The sequence below is a fragment of the Rhododendron vialii genome, chromosome 5a, assembly GCF_030253575.1.
Source record: "Rhododendron vialii isolate Sample 1 chromosome 5a, ASM3025357v1".
Classification (NCBI taxonomy): domain Eukaryota; kingdom Viridiplantae; phylum Streptophyta; class Magnoliopsida; order Ericales; family Ericaceae; genus Rhododendron; species Rhododendron vialii.
The window spans coordinates 34,546,117-34,560,562 of record NC_080561.1 but is presented as its reverse complement, the minus strand read 5'-3'; the positions used below and the strand labels follow the sequence as shown (position 1 = coordinate 34,560,562).

Below are 14,446 nucleotides of genomic sequence, written 5' to 3'. Positions count from 1 at the left end.
AATGATCCATCCTTCTGCAATCCAAAAACAAATTCGAATAGAAAAAAAAATTAAGTAGATACTATGAATTATTCTTAATGTGTTTTATTTCATATCAATAACCATCATAATTGACTTACAAGAAATGTTTGATTATCATGCCCATAAAACTCTAGCTACTTTTAAACAGCCACATTTTACCTGCAAGAAAAAAAATTGAATATTTTGTGTTAGAGTAGTTTGTCTCACATTGTTTGTGTATGGAATGTGAGATCACTTAATAACATTTGAGACCTCAGCATTCATTGTTGATATTGATTTGAGATGAATATAAAGTTTCACATGGTATCAGATTGGGCTCATTCCATCCCAAATTTTATAACAAAAATTAAATCTAGCCCACACTCCATGATGACTGACCTAGAAAAGCTACACAATGATAGAATCCAAAAAATAGCCACACGTAATAGACATTAATGCGGCTGCACATGAGGAGGGTGTTAGAGTGATTTGTTTCACATTGCTTGGTTATGAAATGAGAGCTAATAATATTTTGGAATTCTCCACTTATTGCCAATTAATTTTAAAAAGGATATAAAGCTTTCACATTTTGTAGTTATCGAACAACTTCATGCTTGAAAATATGTTGTACAGATCACAAAGGAAAATGATTTTGGTACTCTGAATATTACTACCACATTCTAATATCTATCTTTTAGTGCTCATTTTATGTGTATTTTGAACACTTAAAATACAAATATTGAAGTGTGATTATCCAAAATTGGTGTGCCAAAATCGATTACCATCGATCACAAATAAGGTTAATAATATGATTTCTGTATTCGTGAAGGATATAAACTCACAGGAGCTTATAATTCAAGAATTAGAGCATCAATCGGCGTGGGACCTGATAGGCCTAAGGATGGAGCCAGGGGCAAGTATACATTGATATTGTAATTTATTTTTTTATTATTTTAGTATACATTTTGCCACAGCTAGGTTAAAATCCTGGCTCTGTTCCTGGAGAGGCCCATGTACCACGATGTTGATCATCAATTTACATCATCTTAGAACTGGAGATAATCCAAATAATTAACAATTACTAGTAGCAGCAATTGCAGTCGTATATTAGGCCTATTTTCAATTGTAACCTGTTAAAGGAAAGATGCTTCATTTTCTTTGTTTGAAATTTCTCTATATGAAGTTCTTAATTGTTGATAGACAGGAACGTAGAAGCTTGGAAAAGTCACATTTCGTACCTAAAAGTCACATTTCGTACCTCTCAAGGAACCTGACATTAGCACTATAAATAACCGGCCTTTTATAACACATTGTATCATCATCCAATCCAAAAATGAAGACTCCAAATGCTTCATTGCTTTCACTTATAATTTCTCTTCTTTCCTTGATTTCATGGGCAACTTCAGCTTATACTCACGAGGATTTTCTTCAATGCCTTTACCTTCATTTTCCTAATTCCAACTCAATCTCCAAAGTTATTTACACTCCTTACAACTCATCATACCGATCCATTTTGGAATCCGAAATACGAATGGAGCGATTCTTACCACCTGCCCCAATCCCCAAACCTCTCGTCATCATTACACCATTGGTGGAATCCCATATCCAAGCAGCCATTTACTGCTCTAAAAAGCATGGCATGCAAATCCGGGTTCGGAGTGGTGGCCATGACTACGAGGGTCTCTCTTACATCTCTTACCAGGCCCCATTCGTTATGGTTGACCTAGTAAATTTTCAATCAATCAATATTGATGTCGAAAATAGAACCGCATGGGTTCAAGCTGGGGCCACGATTGGTCAGCTTTATTACACCATAGCTAAGAAAAGTCCAACTCTTGGCTTTTCGGCCGGTGTTTGCCCTACAGTAGGTGTTGGTGGACACTTTAGTGGGGGAGGATATGGGATGATGTCCCGTAATTATGGGATCGCTGTCGATAACATCATTGATGCTCGATTAATCGATGTAAATGGAAGAATTCTGGATCGGCAGTCGATGGGGGAAGACCTATTTTGGGCCATTGGAGGAGGTGGAGGTGCTAGTTTTGGTGTTATTATCGCATGGCACATTAAACTTGTACAAGTTCCCAAAATCGTCACGGTTTTCACCGTTAACAAAACCTTGGAACAAAATGCCACGAAGATTGTACACAAGTGGCAATACGTTTCCGAGAAAATTGATGAAAAGCTACTTCTCAGGCTCTTTCTTGGAAAAGCCAGTTCTAGCCAAGACGGAAAAGAAACAGTACAAGCCTCATTCGTTACCTTGTACCTTGGTGGAGCTGACACACTCCTCCCATTGATGCAACAATGGTTTCCTGAGTTGGGTTTGGTGAGATCAGACTGTATCGAAATGAGTTGGATCGATTCGATACTCTATTTTGCGGGTGTTAGTGGAGAACCGCTTGATATTTTGTTGAACAGGACTTCGTTGGTGACATATTCTGGTTCATATTTCAAGGGAAAATCGGATTATGTGACCGAGCCCATTTCTGAAGCCGGGCTTGAATCCATATGGAGAATGGTTCTGGCATATCCCGAGGACATCGAGATGCAATTTAGTCCTTGTGGTGGAAGGTTAAGTGAGATTTCAGAATCCGCAACGCCTTTTCCCCATAGAGCGGGGACCTTATACAGCATTCATTATAGAGTCAAGTGGACTGAAGCGGGGAAAAGTGCATTGAACAGGAATATGAGAGCAATCCGAAGGTTTTATAGTTTCATGACTCCTTATGTTACCAAGAATCCAAGATCTGCATATCTCAACTACAGAGATCTTGATTTGGGGGTAAATAACAAAGGGAACACTACAAGCTATGAACAAGCAAGCATTTGGGGTTTGAAATACTATGGGATCAACTTTAAGAGATTGGTTCATGTGAAGACCAAGGTCGATCCTGGTAACTTTTTCAGGAATGAGCAAAGCATTCCAACTCTGTGATCTACCCTCGTGTGATTGTGGTACATATAGAATACTAGTGGTGTTATGGATTATCATCGGACAGAAAAGTTTAGCCATTAATGTATTTATCTGTTTAGACATATATATAGCCATAGTAAATAAATGTTCGGAAATGATGTAAAAGAAAGTATTTCCTACCTCTCTTAAAGAAGATCAAGTTTTGGGTGATTTTCGCTTGGCAATTTTTGTCCAATTTGGACAATTTTGGCCCTCAATTGTTGGGCTTGTGAACTGCCTCTGCTGTCCAGAATTGTAATTTGGCTCTTATCCACGTGGCATGAAGAGGCGCCTCACTCCCACGTACATCATCTCCCCACCACGCATAACACACCCATCCTCTCTCTACTGAACTGCCTCAAAACACACCCATTCTCTCTCTCTCTCTCTCTCTCTCTCTCTCTCTCTCCACTGCCCATCCACGGCCAAACGCCCCTGCCGCTCGCCACCGTCCAATCCGCTCGTCGTTTCTGCGAGGCCCAGTGTTTCGATTTCCAAACGGGATCAAAGGATGAAGATGGGATCTGTGCTCCTCAAAGCCCATAAGAGATCTGCCAGAAAGCGTGCCACAATGCACAACGCCGTCGTTTGGGCCCTGCCTCCTGATCTTACTACCAAATTTTGTGTCGATTGATTTATTTTTTTGGGGGTAAGTGGATATTTTTTTTTTTTTTGTAATTGGAAAGTTTTGTATGTTGCATGTGGGGTTTTGAGTTGATTCAGATTAGGGAAATTTTCAGAAAAAAGAACATCTCTGTGTTGTAATGGGATCAGACTTCTCTGCGTTTTTGGTGCTTTGGATTTTGTGCCCTGAGCACGCATGTCTCTCTTATCCCTAATCATTGAACTATTTCTCGTTGTTGATTTTAGGGTTTGGGTTTGGGTTTCGGTCATTTGTTCGGTTGGAGTGCACAAAACTCTTTAACGGTTTACCTGGAACACTGGATATGGAGTCTACTATTGTGATCAAGGTTTGATCTTCCACAGCTCTAATTTATTCTGTTTCTTTTTGTTATGATTCGCAGCATCGATTTTTAGTTTCCCATGTATTTTTTGTATGTCATTTATTGTGCATGTGTGATTTTGTTTCTATATATCTGATTTGCATGTCTTTGTTAGTGCTAATTTCTTTGGGTTGCATGTATATATCTATGATTTTCGTTTGGAATTTGTCTTTGAATAAACTTTGTATTTTTTCTGGTTGTTTTCCAGAGTTCTTTACAGAGGGTGCAATCTAAATGTTACTTGCCAGAATGCATAAATTCTCAGCTGGCTCAGTGATAGAGTTTACATGGGCTATCCTCAATTTCCCACAATCCCATTGATTTGTATTTTGTGCCTTACTGATAGCCGACTACAAACCTCTATTTTGATTAAGGTAGGAGGAACTACGGACAATCTTGAATAAAGTTGTGCAAAGTTTGCTACTTGAGCCTTACCCGTCAGATTGATAGTTGCTTAGAAGGCTGGTATGATATTTCAACTGGGTTAAAATAGTTGTGTGTTTTGCCATTTTATAATCGAGTTTTTGTTAATCTCTTCCTATCTATTAATTGTAGCCTTGTGTTAGCTAGAATGAAGGAGTATCGTTCAATGTTCAGTGTTCCATGGAAAGATCAGAGTAAGTACGTAAATTCATTTTTTGATTCACAGAGTACATTATGACATATCCAGAGGAGCGTTTTTCAAAAAAAAAAAGAGAAGCCTTTTCAAAAAAATATCCAGAGAAGAGCTGCAGCCTAAAGTGTGTACATCACATCCCATAAAAGGACAGCCTCTATGATTACGCCCATCCAAGATGACAAATATGTTGTTTTAGCTGTGGACTCTGCTATTTCTTTTACATTTCTGCTTCGGGCCCTTCCCTCAGAATCTTTGTATTTTCTATCATCAGGACAAAAAAGTGAAGTTGTATCTTCCTCTTGCTACTGCTGCTCCTCTTCCTGTTGGAGTAATTACCCAAGCTATGCGACGTGTCAATATGGCTCCAAGAATTCTTTCGGAAGGTAACCAGCTCTGTTAACCCACAATTCATTTTAAACATTTTATTAAGTTGGGTTAGTGGCTAGAGTATGTCTATTGGTACTACCATACTGCAATGGATAAATGGTATGACCTGGACAGATGTGGTCATTTTTTGTGTATTCGTAGACTTGATTGAATTAAAAGAGCTTAATTGCATTTTGCTAACTTGCGAGATATAAGAGATTAGGAAATAGTATGATAATTGAAACAATAATAATTGGCTAGATAAATACATGGTTTCATCACAATAAGAAGCCACTATCCTTTGAATTTGGTTTCTAAAACAAAGAACTTGCCGATGCTGAGTCAACGATAACCTGGGAAAAGGTATATGATTTTTCTATTGCATTCTGCTTCATTTTCCTAAATGTATTTAGTAAGAAATCAAACTCATTAAACCTGCAGGGCTATTTAAGGAAAGGACGTGTATTAGAGGTGATGGAAAGATATGACGATGTAAGCATATCGTTTAATTAGTTCATTGGAATGCTTGAGAAAATTTATTCTGTTTTCTGATGTCTTAACTGCCTACCTCATGTAGTAACAAAATCCACAAAGCTCAGAGTTGTCAAAAAGATCAAGAGGCTTGCACAGCTGGCAAAAGATAAAAAATGAGTTCAAAAAATGGAAAACATGAGATTAAGATACCAATCAACAAAAAATGGAAAACATGAGATCCAATATTGATATCGCAAAGTACATAGATCAATTAAAATTTGAACTGGTATCACTGACTGGTTTGATGAGGGCATCGTTGAGGAGTAATGAGCTAGAGGAAAAATGTATTTTGTTTGGATATGCGGGCTGAACCAGCATCAGTACGACTTGTTCTTTTTCTTCTCTTTCAGGGAATAAAAATATATATGTTGATCTGAACTGATATCGCTGACTGTTTTGATGAGGGCATCATTGGGGAGTAATGAGCGAGAGAAAAAATGAATTTTGTTTTGATATGCAGGCTCAACCAGCATCAGTACGACTTGTTCTTTTTCTTTTCTTTTTCAGTGAATATAAATATGTATGTTGATTTGTCTTTAATAACTTTATCCATTGAAATGAGTCAATTTGTTGTAGTTTGATGACATTCTCAGTAATACTTTCATGGCTGGCCTTCGATTAGGTTGATGAGTGATTAGTTTAATTCAAGATTTATGGTTTTGGTCACTCAATTGTCATTGCTTTGGAAATGTAGCTACAAATTTGGAATCCTTGATATCATACTCTCTTCGATATGTTTCCTTCTATCTTTTGTTTCCTTGATATCGTACTCGATATGTTCTTGCATTTTCCTCTTCAGTTAACATGCATATGGAGTTTCCCAGTTGGACTAAAGTGAAGAACATGTTCATCGTGCTTCAATATTCTTTGTAGCTAGAACAAGTATTTCCTATTTACTTTCAAACATTCATATTAGTATTTCGGGTGCAATTTCTAGATATGTTGCTTATATTCTCCATGTGCAGGTGGGGTTTTGGCTCCTTCAATTAGGATCATCATTCTCTCAAGTATATCTAACTCAAGGTACACATTTCTAGCCCCCCTTATCTGCAAGAGACGACCAAGATATATGTGTTCGGAAAATATATTCTAGCTTTGAGCATCCGGTTCCGCCAATGTCGTTTTCATGTTTGAAAAGTTAATTTGTGAACCAAAGTAGTGTCCAAAAGGTGTTTACTTCATCAGTCACTTGGAAAAGCATTTTTGTTCATGCTTTGGATTGGATGAATTAGAAAAGAATATGATTTCCTGGAATGCATTTCAATAGCAAAGATGAATTAGTAGCTAAAAGTAGCAGGCCCTTTTAAAAGAAGTAAATTGCATTCATATAATAGTTGTAATGTTAGGGATTAGTGGTTGATCGAGATGAAGTCACTATTGGATATACTGCAATAGTGTTACATGTCAAGTTGATTTGTCTCTATGAGTTTGTCCTGGATTTGCTTGTTATGCATGAGCTTTAATTTCGCAATCAATTGTACAAATAATCTTGGGTTTGCTAGGGGTTCGGCACTGGGCTCTATGTTTGGATACTGAGAAAAAATGGAGGGGAAAATAGAAGTGAAATTTCAAGGTATCGATTGTATTAGATATTAAACCTGTCAAGTGGAGAATTTTTTCCCCTCCATCCCATGTTCTAGGCAACCAAACAGAAAGGGGTTGTAAATTTTCTTGATACCCGGTCTGAAAAAAAATGCAAATTATGTTAGAAACCGCGAATCTCACAACCTCTCTCTCTCGCGCACTTTAATGAACTGTCTCGAATACTTACTGAAGAGAATTCAGGTCAAACAACAAAACAATTCCAAGTACTTGGGTTTTTAGTCCCTTTGGCAGCTTAATTTCTGTACAAGGGATGATATTTGAGCTAATTCTTATGGTGATCGTCATTTTACTGGTACATGTCTTCCAGCTGTATGGGTGAAAACTACCGAGGAAGCAACCCTACTTGATGTCAACTTGCTTGTATGCCTATTGAAACAATGTACATAATCTTTGATTCTCAAGATTTTTCAGTTTGTTATTGCAGTGATTTCCCTAATGGGTGTTAACTGTTAAGTTTTTCCCTTTACTTGAACTGAACAGTTTCAAAATTTTCTTATTTGCAAGAAAATTTTCTTATTTGCAGGATTGATATTCAGGATACCATTGTGATGACAAACTTCATCATATGATGTTTTCAAGTTCTACCTTAGCTATGGGATACAGAAACCATACAAACATCAAGTTCTGAGTGTAAAATATTTACTGTAGTTTGTTCAGAATTTGTTAGTGTTGAAGTGTTTGTGCTTCATTTTCTTATTTCTGTTGATTTACATCTTTTTCTACGCCCATTCACATTTATATCTTACTGTGGATAGGCCTTTTGCAAGCATAAATATAACCTACTTATATACAGAAAACTATACATCAAACTAAAATATCCTATATCCCAACGAAATTAAAAATCGATCAATTCAACGGGCATGGCACACGTGCCTTGCACGTTGCAAAGTACCTAGTTGTTGAATAAAAGGATGTTTGTTTTTTCCCCCCTCTGTGTGCCAAGTAAAATTTGGCAACTTTTCTTGTTTGGAAATTTGTTTCAAGAGCTGAAACAGTCATTTGATTCAAGTCTTTCCTTTGACAAATTCACAGTTGAGAAATTTTATTACGTCTGTTTTCGTGAAGTTAGCTAAACTCTTTCTCGAAATTTTTTTTATTTAAATTCGGACCGTCCAAAACCGAAATAGACCACTGAGGTCGTTCAGCACTGCAAATGGCTTATTCACAGCTTCTCCGTGAATAAGCCAATCTCTTTAATGTGTGCCCCAACTTTTAAAAATAAAAGCAGGTTGTACTATTGATCGAAGTTCGATCTCTCACTGAAATTTGTGTCTTTCTTTTGGCTAATTCAATAACCTTAATACAATTTGTAGTGCCAACAATTAAGTGCATGAATATTCTGTTGGAAAACACAGATTTCTATAATTATAACATCCGTAATCTTCTTCTTCTTCGTACATATTTTTCCCTTCCTGTCACAATTGCCTATTTAAAAAATTGGTCTAAGGTCCATTATAGCATGTTTGTAATCCATCAAATTCATCTCCCAAGTTTGTAACCCACTAATTCCACTTAGGCAATGGCCTTTTGGCTAAGACAAAAAAATATATTTTTATTCTTCTTTATTTTTTGTGTTAGTCAAACTGGACCCTTGTTTAGTCAAAAAGGATTTAATACAAGACAAAAATGCCCTTGCCTGGTTTTTTTTTTTCAATTTTTTTTTTTAGAATTTTAACAACCCTCTTTCTACATTCCAGATCTCACCCGCTCCGCCGCTACACATATAACATTATATGTTTTTTTGTTCACATACTACTTATATGTTCCTTTTTTAAAAATTGGTCTAAGGTGTAACGACCCGGATTTTCGACCCCCTTTTTTTTATATAATAAGATTTACAAATTCCGGTATGATCATTTTTAGTAAATTAGTTATAAAGATTTTATTATAGTATAGATTTCATGTGTGTATTGTGTGCCACATGCATAACTTTTTTCCAAAACAAATTTTTTTTTCTCTCTCTCTCTCTCTCTCTCTCTCTCTCTCTCATCTCTCAGCCGTGTGCCTCTCTCTCTTACTTGCTCTCCACACCAAGTGAACCATCCCCCCTACTCCTACTTTTGGCTAACCTTCTAATATACTAGGTACATCGCGACGTGCCAGGCACGTCCGTCATACCCGTTGAACCGTTGAATAATGCCCGCTGAATAATTGAATGGTGTTGAATAATACAAACTGCTAACATGAGGAAGAGACCTTCGCATTTTAAGACAACCAATGAGTGAATCTTAAATCTACAACTCCGACTAAGCTGAGAACTGGAAAATGTCTCTAAACCGTAGACAAGCTTTCTGCAAAAAATAAAATAAAAAATCTTCTCTTGAGCAACTGAAGAGGGGTACAAAGAAAATTTTCACCGTAGATGCTTCACATGTCTACTATTGAGGTCGCTGCCATCTAGGAAAGCCTCATTGCCATGGCTGCTGCCAATTGTGGAGTGCTCGCTGATCCTAGCAACATACTGTAGGAGTTCAGTCAGGACAAAGGGACAATTTTCCTTCAAGTATTCAAACCCATTCGTCTGCATCACAACTGAGAAAAACAAAAGAAGGAACATGGTTCACCAGATCAGTCACACACACAAGGTTTCTAAAACATTTCCAGGGAAAAAAAAGTTTAACCGTTCATTAGCTCGTTTAACATAGAGGAGGGAATTGGGGGGCACAAATGAACAAACTACTGCAACTGAAATAGACACTTCGTGCTACAACTGATTTTCTGGGCAAGGATAATTGAATGCCCAAATAGGGATAGAATCAGTAAGATGAATTTTAGACACCTTGTCTTTTCGTATAAACAACAAGCATGTTGCACTAACAGTATGATAAAACAACATGGCATGAGCATGAGCACAGGTAACAGCTATTAGACAAACGTTTTGCCTGTGTAGCTTAACCAGTGAATGGATGAGTAGTCTAAGATGGTTTAAACACTTTTCTAGATGGAGAATTGACCATTAACTAAAGATCTTTTGTATGAGCCGGTGCAGACACACTTTCAGACGTTAGTCTGTCTACAACAATCGGTTTCCGCCATTACTTGTGCATAAACTGATCGGAACATAATCACATAAACAATAATAAATCCCACTCAAATTTTACATTGAAAAGATAAAGAGGAAAATAACACTGTTAAACAATGGATTTCACCTCTGAGATTTTCAGGCATTGCGACAAACTTAAGACACACGAACTTTAAATGGGAGCAACGATGTTGCTCTGCCAGAGCTAATGTCGTTGCCACAGTGTTTATGACAACATCGTCACAAAGATTAGCCTCACAGAGCAACCTGAGCCTCTCCAAACCATACTGATCAGCAGCAGCAAGCTGATACTGAGACATCAAAGTAAACGCCCATTTCAAGTAAGTTCTTTCATGTTGGACAACGCATCACAGTATATGAAGTGTAGTAAAGCCTGCAAAGCCCAGAAGCACAAAAAATCAGCAAGACAATGATCAAGTCAATTCGCAGCAAATGCCAAGCTAACGGAAATAGTGGAAGTGGATAATTAACTGAAATACATCCTGATTCCCCTCCCAAATAAGAGTAGTGTCCACTAACAATAGGATACACCCAAAAATAAGACAATAGTAACTTCCGAGTGTTTTTTCATGTAATTCCTCATTAAAACTCGGTCATGCCATGCCATTGGAACCCCTAGCTCATAGAAGAAAATCCTACATAGACAATCCAAAGTAAATATGTAGCAAAGGTAAAGTCATAGTTCGTTCTCCATTTAGGTGTCCACCCAACATCTTCCATCTTATAACAAACTTCATAACTACTAATGTTGATTCTCCAACAAAGCAATGACATGGAAAAAGAAAATTCAGTACACTATAGTAAATTTGAAACATTTATTGTAAGTTCAAAGTGTTACAAACAAACCTTTGAAAAATTCAAATTCAAAAGATATCTGATCATACAGCTTTTATTAGCAATTTGAGTCAAACCAGTCATCAATTTCTTTTTAACAATACTCAATCCTAAGTTTTCCTTGTTACACTCACAGTAAATTAAATTAAATCCAACTTTCAAAAAGTTATCATTAGTTAGTCATTACCAAAAACAATAGTTGGTTGCCAATGATCAGAAACTACCGATAATAAGTCCTACAAAGGATACTTCTAATACAGAACAAAACTTTAACATACTCATAGTAGGTAAGACAACACAAGGCTGCAATCCATTCCACACTTAATTCATTCAAAGGATGACCTCATGCTAGAAACCTACAAACGACACGTCTCATACAGAAAGCTACCTTAGCATACTTACTAACAGCAAAGAGGATACAAAGCTACAAAACTTTAGCATGCTTTTAAAATAAATGTTAGGTCACAGTTGTAATTAGGGATTGAAACATTAGAATGGGCTAACATCATTAGAGCATTCAAATGAGCAATAATGCCTACGAATGAATTGAAGAAAAATCCAAATTGAAGAAAGAGTTTGAACATACTTTTGAGTTCTTCTCCAACTATTTCTTTTTTGGGTTTAATACATCTTCTGCTTTCCCTCGTGCCTAGATAGAAAAATCTACAATTACATTGATAATGCAATGGTGAGAGTAAACCACGTTTATGTGGAGTATGGACTACAATACATAAACATTCGTGTCCATGGCATAAGCATAGGACATCATTGTTCTAATTCCCCATGCTCATTTCATTACTAACAAATATCAGAAGGAAAAATCTATTTACTGGTTCTTTGTCCATGGCATAAGTAGAAGACATCATAGTTCTAATTCCACATGCTCATTACATTACTAACAACTCTCAGAAGAAAAAATTTGTATCTAGTAATCAGTTTCTAGTGAAAACAGAGATAGAAATCCTGAGTAGATGGCATAACCGAGATTCACGTGAAGTTATTGAGGCCGACAGAGACACTTAAGATCCAACATCCTTGCAATTGCTGAAATCTTAAACTTGCAAAATCAATTGACGCACTCAAAGACCAAAAAATGAACTTCATGAACACACTTTTTTAGGGCGAATAGAGAGTAATTGTCACACTCTTCATTCTTATGCAAGTCATCCTTGTTCTTTCACACTCCCAATCATATATGGTCTAAAAATTCTGTGAAGAAAAATACATAAACTCAGGTTTTAGCAGAATACAAAATTGCTTGAAATGAAAGGAGATATGAAAATGGACTATCCTTGGGAGCGTGGAATTCTACATAGTTCATATCATAGCTAAACAAAGATATGGTCATTTAGCTTAATGGCTTAACCCAAAATATGACTTCTTTTTTCCCAGAATCTTGTAAAAATCTTACAGCTCCTTTCGATGGAGGGGTGAGAGAAGAAAAGAAAGGGGAGTGGTCTCCCTTATTAGTGAGAGAAGAAAAGAAAGGGTTGTGTTTTCTCACCACCCCAACCAAACAATCATGAGAAATCAAATTCTCAGGGCAATTTTCGGCGACGGGAATGGTCTCCGGCGAAGCTTCGGCGACCAAGATCTCTCAACTCCCGCGACCAAACACATTGTCTCCCATCTCTGGCGACCAAAGGAGGTGTTTGTCTCTCAACCCCGGCGACTGCACGTCACTCCGTGGCCCGGCACGCACTCTTCTCTCACGGAATCGCACCAAATCGGTGAGAAACGAAAACGGGGGTGTAAGGGGTTCTCGTCTCCCTCCCTTTCTCACCCTCTCTCGCCTGCTACACCATCCAAACACCAGAGGTGTTCCTCTCTCCCTCAAACTCCTTTCTTGTCTCGGGAAGTCGCTCCATCCAAAGGAGGTGTTAGTGATTTTTATTTTCAACTAATGTGTGTCCTTTACTTGCATAAAAGTACCTGAACTTAGGTTCGGTAACGGATTTTACTGTTTTTTATGTTTTATTTCACACTATTCCATTGTAGCTGAAGAGGAAGTTACAACGACCTGCTTTTGAGGACTGAAAAAGTTTCTTAGCGAAGCTCTAAGAAGTGGTGTTTCAAACAAAACAACCTTGCATGAACATATCTTCGAAATTACAAACCCCACTCAAAATATCCCACCAATGTGAACGAAATTCAAAGACAACACAAAAATATATAACATACAGGTTTATACCATAAGAATCCATGCTTGGGCTGCATTAAATCAATACTCATTTGAACGAAATTCAAAGACAACACAAAAATATATAACATACAGGTTTATACCATAAGAATCCATGCTTGGGCTGCATTAAATCAATACTCATTTGAAGCTATTGCATGCCCACAGTGAATGAAAGAGTACAGCATCGAGGAGCCAAGCTTGGCTTAATCAAATCAACAATCAATATTCCTGAAATAATTATAATAGTCAATAATCAGAAACCCTAAGTTTGTAAATCAAATACCACATGCAAACATCAACAACGTAATTCGAAGCTTTATAATCAGAAACCCTAAGTCTGTAAGTCAAATACCACATGCAAACATCAACAATATAATTAGAAGCCCTAAATATTACTTATATTGCCTAAAATCCTTATCCAACACCACAGATCTTCCAATTCCTCCACCAACGAACCCACTGCAGTGGCCCCGCTACCCGTCGACCACTGATGCCATGAAATGCCTTCGGTAAGAAGCTAAAGTAGACAGTGTGGTGTGCGAGAGTGTGAAGCTATGGGGGAGACATAGGATTGTTAAGAATTACCGATTCGTGCAAGTAATCTGTTCATTTCTGCGATTGAGTAGTGATTTCGAAACAACCAACTGATTCAAGTTTTCTAGGGAGTTGAGATGGATTAGTTGCAGAAAAGAGCTGTGTGGGCACCATCGTTGGTGAAGCAGATGGATAAGAGATAGAGAAGCCATGAGAGCTTGAAGAAAATCGCAGAGAGAGAGAGAGAGAGAGAGAGAGAGAGAATTATGTGAAGGAAGGATGATGAAACGGTGTATTCCTTTTTCATGGCCTACATACGTGGCTGAGTGTGATGCACCCACTTGGGCCATTAAGTCAAGAAGGGAAAATTACAATTATGGACACCAGACAACACTGCTTGCCCCCAAATCAGGGGGTAAAATTGGAAAATTTGGCAAAATTTGGCAAGCGAAAAAATTGGCCAAACTGGTTCTTCTTTAGTATGGGTAGGATATTTTTTTCAACCATTCAATTGCCATCCTTATCCACTTCCTCCTTGCACCCTACTCCACCCCACCTCTATAAATACCTCTCCTTCCCTCTAGAAATAACAACACACCAAACCACCGCCACTGGGAAAAAAAAAATATAGTGGGAGTTCGAGCTCCATTAATGGAGGTCTAGAAAGAGAAACCTGAGCGGTTTGGTTCCACTCTAGCCGGACACCAATTCAGGTTACCTATACGCAGCCCAGAACATCTCAGAACCGTACCCCAATAATTCTGATCCA

The 14,446-nt window shown here is 37.6% G+C and overlaps 2 protein-coding genes and 1 long non-coding RNA gene across 6 annotated transcripts; 2 read left to right on the top strand and 1 right to left on the bottom strand.

Moving 5' to 3' along the window:
* Nucleotides 1-1,314: 1,314 nt before the first annotated feature.
* On the top strand, nucleotides 1,315-3,127 carry LOC131325863 (tetrahydroberberine oxidase-like). The gene has a single exon (XM_058358337.1). The coding sequence runs from the start codon at nucleotides 1,334-1,336 to the stop codon at nucleotides 2,936-2,938; it is 1,605 nt and encodes a 534-aa protein (XP_058214320.1). The 5' UTR covers nucleotides 1,315-1,333; the 3' UTR covers nucleotides 2,939-3,127.
* Nucleotides 3,128-3,464: 337 nt separating this feature from the next.
* Nucleotides 3,465-7,990, top strand: LOC131325869 (uncharacterized). The gene is made up of 8 exons (XR_009199860.1): nucleotides 3,465-3,605; nucleotides 3,827-3,927; nucleotides 4,169-4,425; nucleotides 4,516-4,581; nucleotides 4,851-4,962; nucleotides 5,387-5,437; nucleotides 6,279-7,463; nucleotides 7,608-7,990. It is a non-coding gene; the product is annotated as an uncharacterized LOC131325869 (long non-coding RNA).
* A 1,238-nt stretch (nucleotides 7,991-9,228) lies between these two features.
* Nucleotides 9,229-14,167, bottom strand: LOC131325866 (BTB/POZ and MATH domain-containing protein 1-like). 4 transcript variants are annotated; one of them, XR_009199858.1, is made up of 4 exons: nucleotides 13,729-13,869; nucleotides 13,231-13,371; nucleotides 11,548-12,005; nucleotides 9,229-10,500 (listed from the first exon to the last, which is right to left on the bottom strand). XR_009199858.1 is itself a non-coding variant. In XM_058358341.1 (4 exons), the coding sequence occupies exons 3-4, from the start codon at nucleotides 10,424-10,426 to the stop codon at nucleotides 9,438-9,440; spliced, it is 372 nt and encodes a 123-aa protein (XP_058214324.1). In that variant the 5' UTR covers nucleotides 10,427-10,500; nucleotides 11,548-12,170; nucleotides 13,245-14,167; the 3' UTR covers nucleotides 9,229-9,437. The 4 variants fall into 4 exon arrangements, 3 of the variants coding, with proteins under 3 accessions (XP_058214324.1, XP_058214322.1, XP_058214323.1); XM_058358341.1 differs by having other exon boundaries at nucleotides 9,229-9,616; nucleotides 10,234-10,500; nucleotides 11,548-12,170; nucleotides 13,245-14,167; XM_058358339.1 differs by lacking the exon at nucleotides 11,548-12,005 and having other exon boundaries at nucleotides 9,229-9,616; nucleotides 10,234-10,500; nucleotides 13,245-13,371; nucleotides 13,729-14,167.
* Between the last annotated feature and the right edge of the window lie 279 nt (nucleotides 14,168-14,446).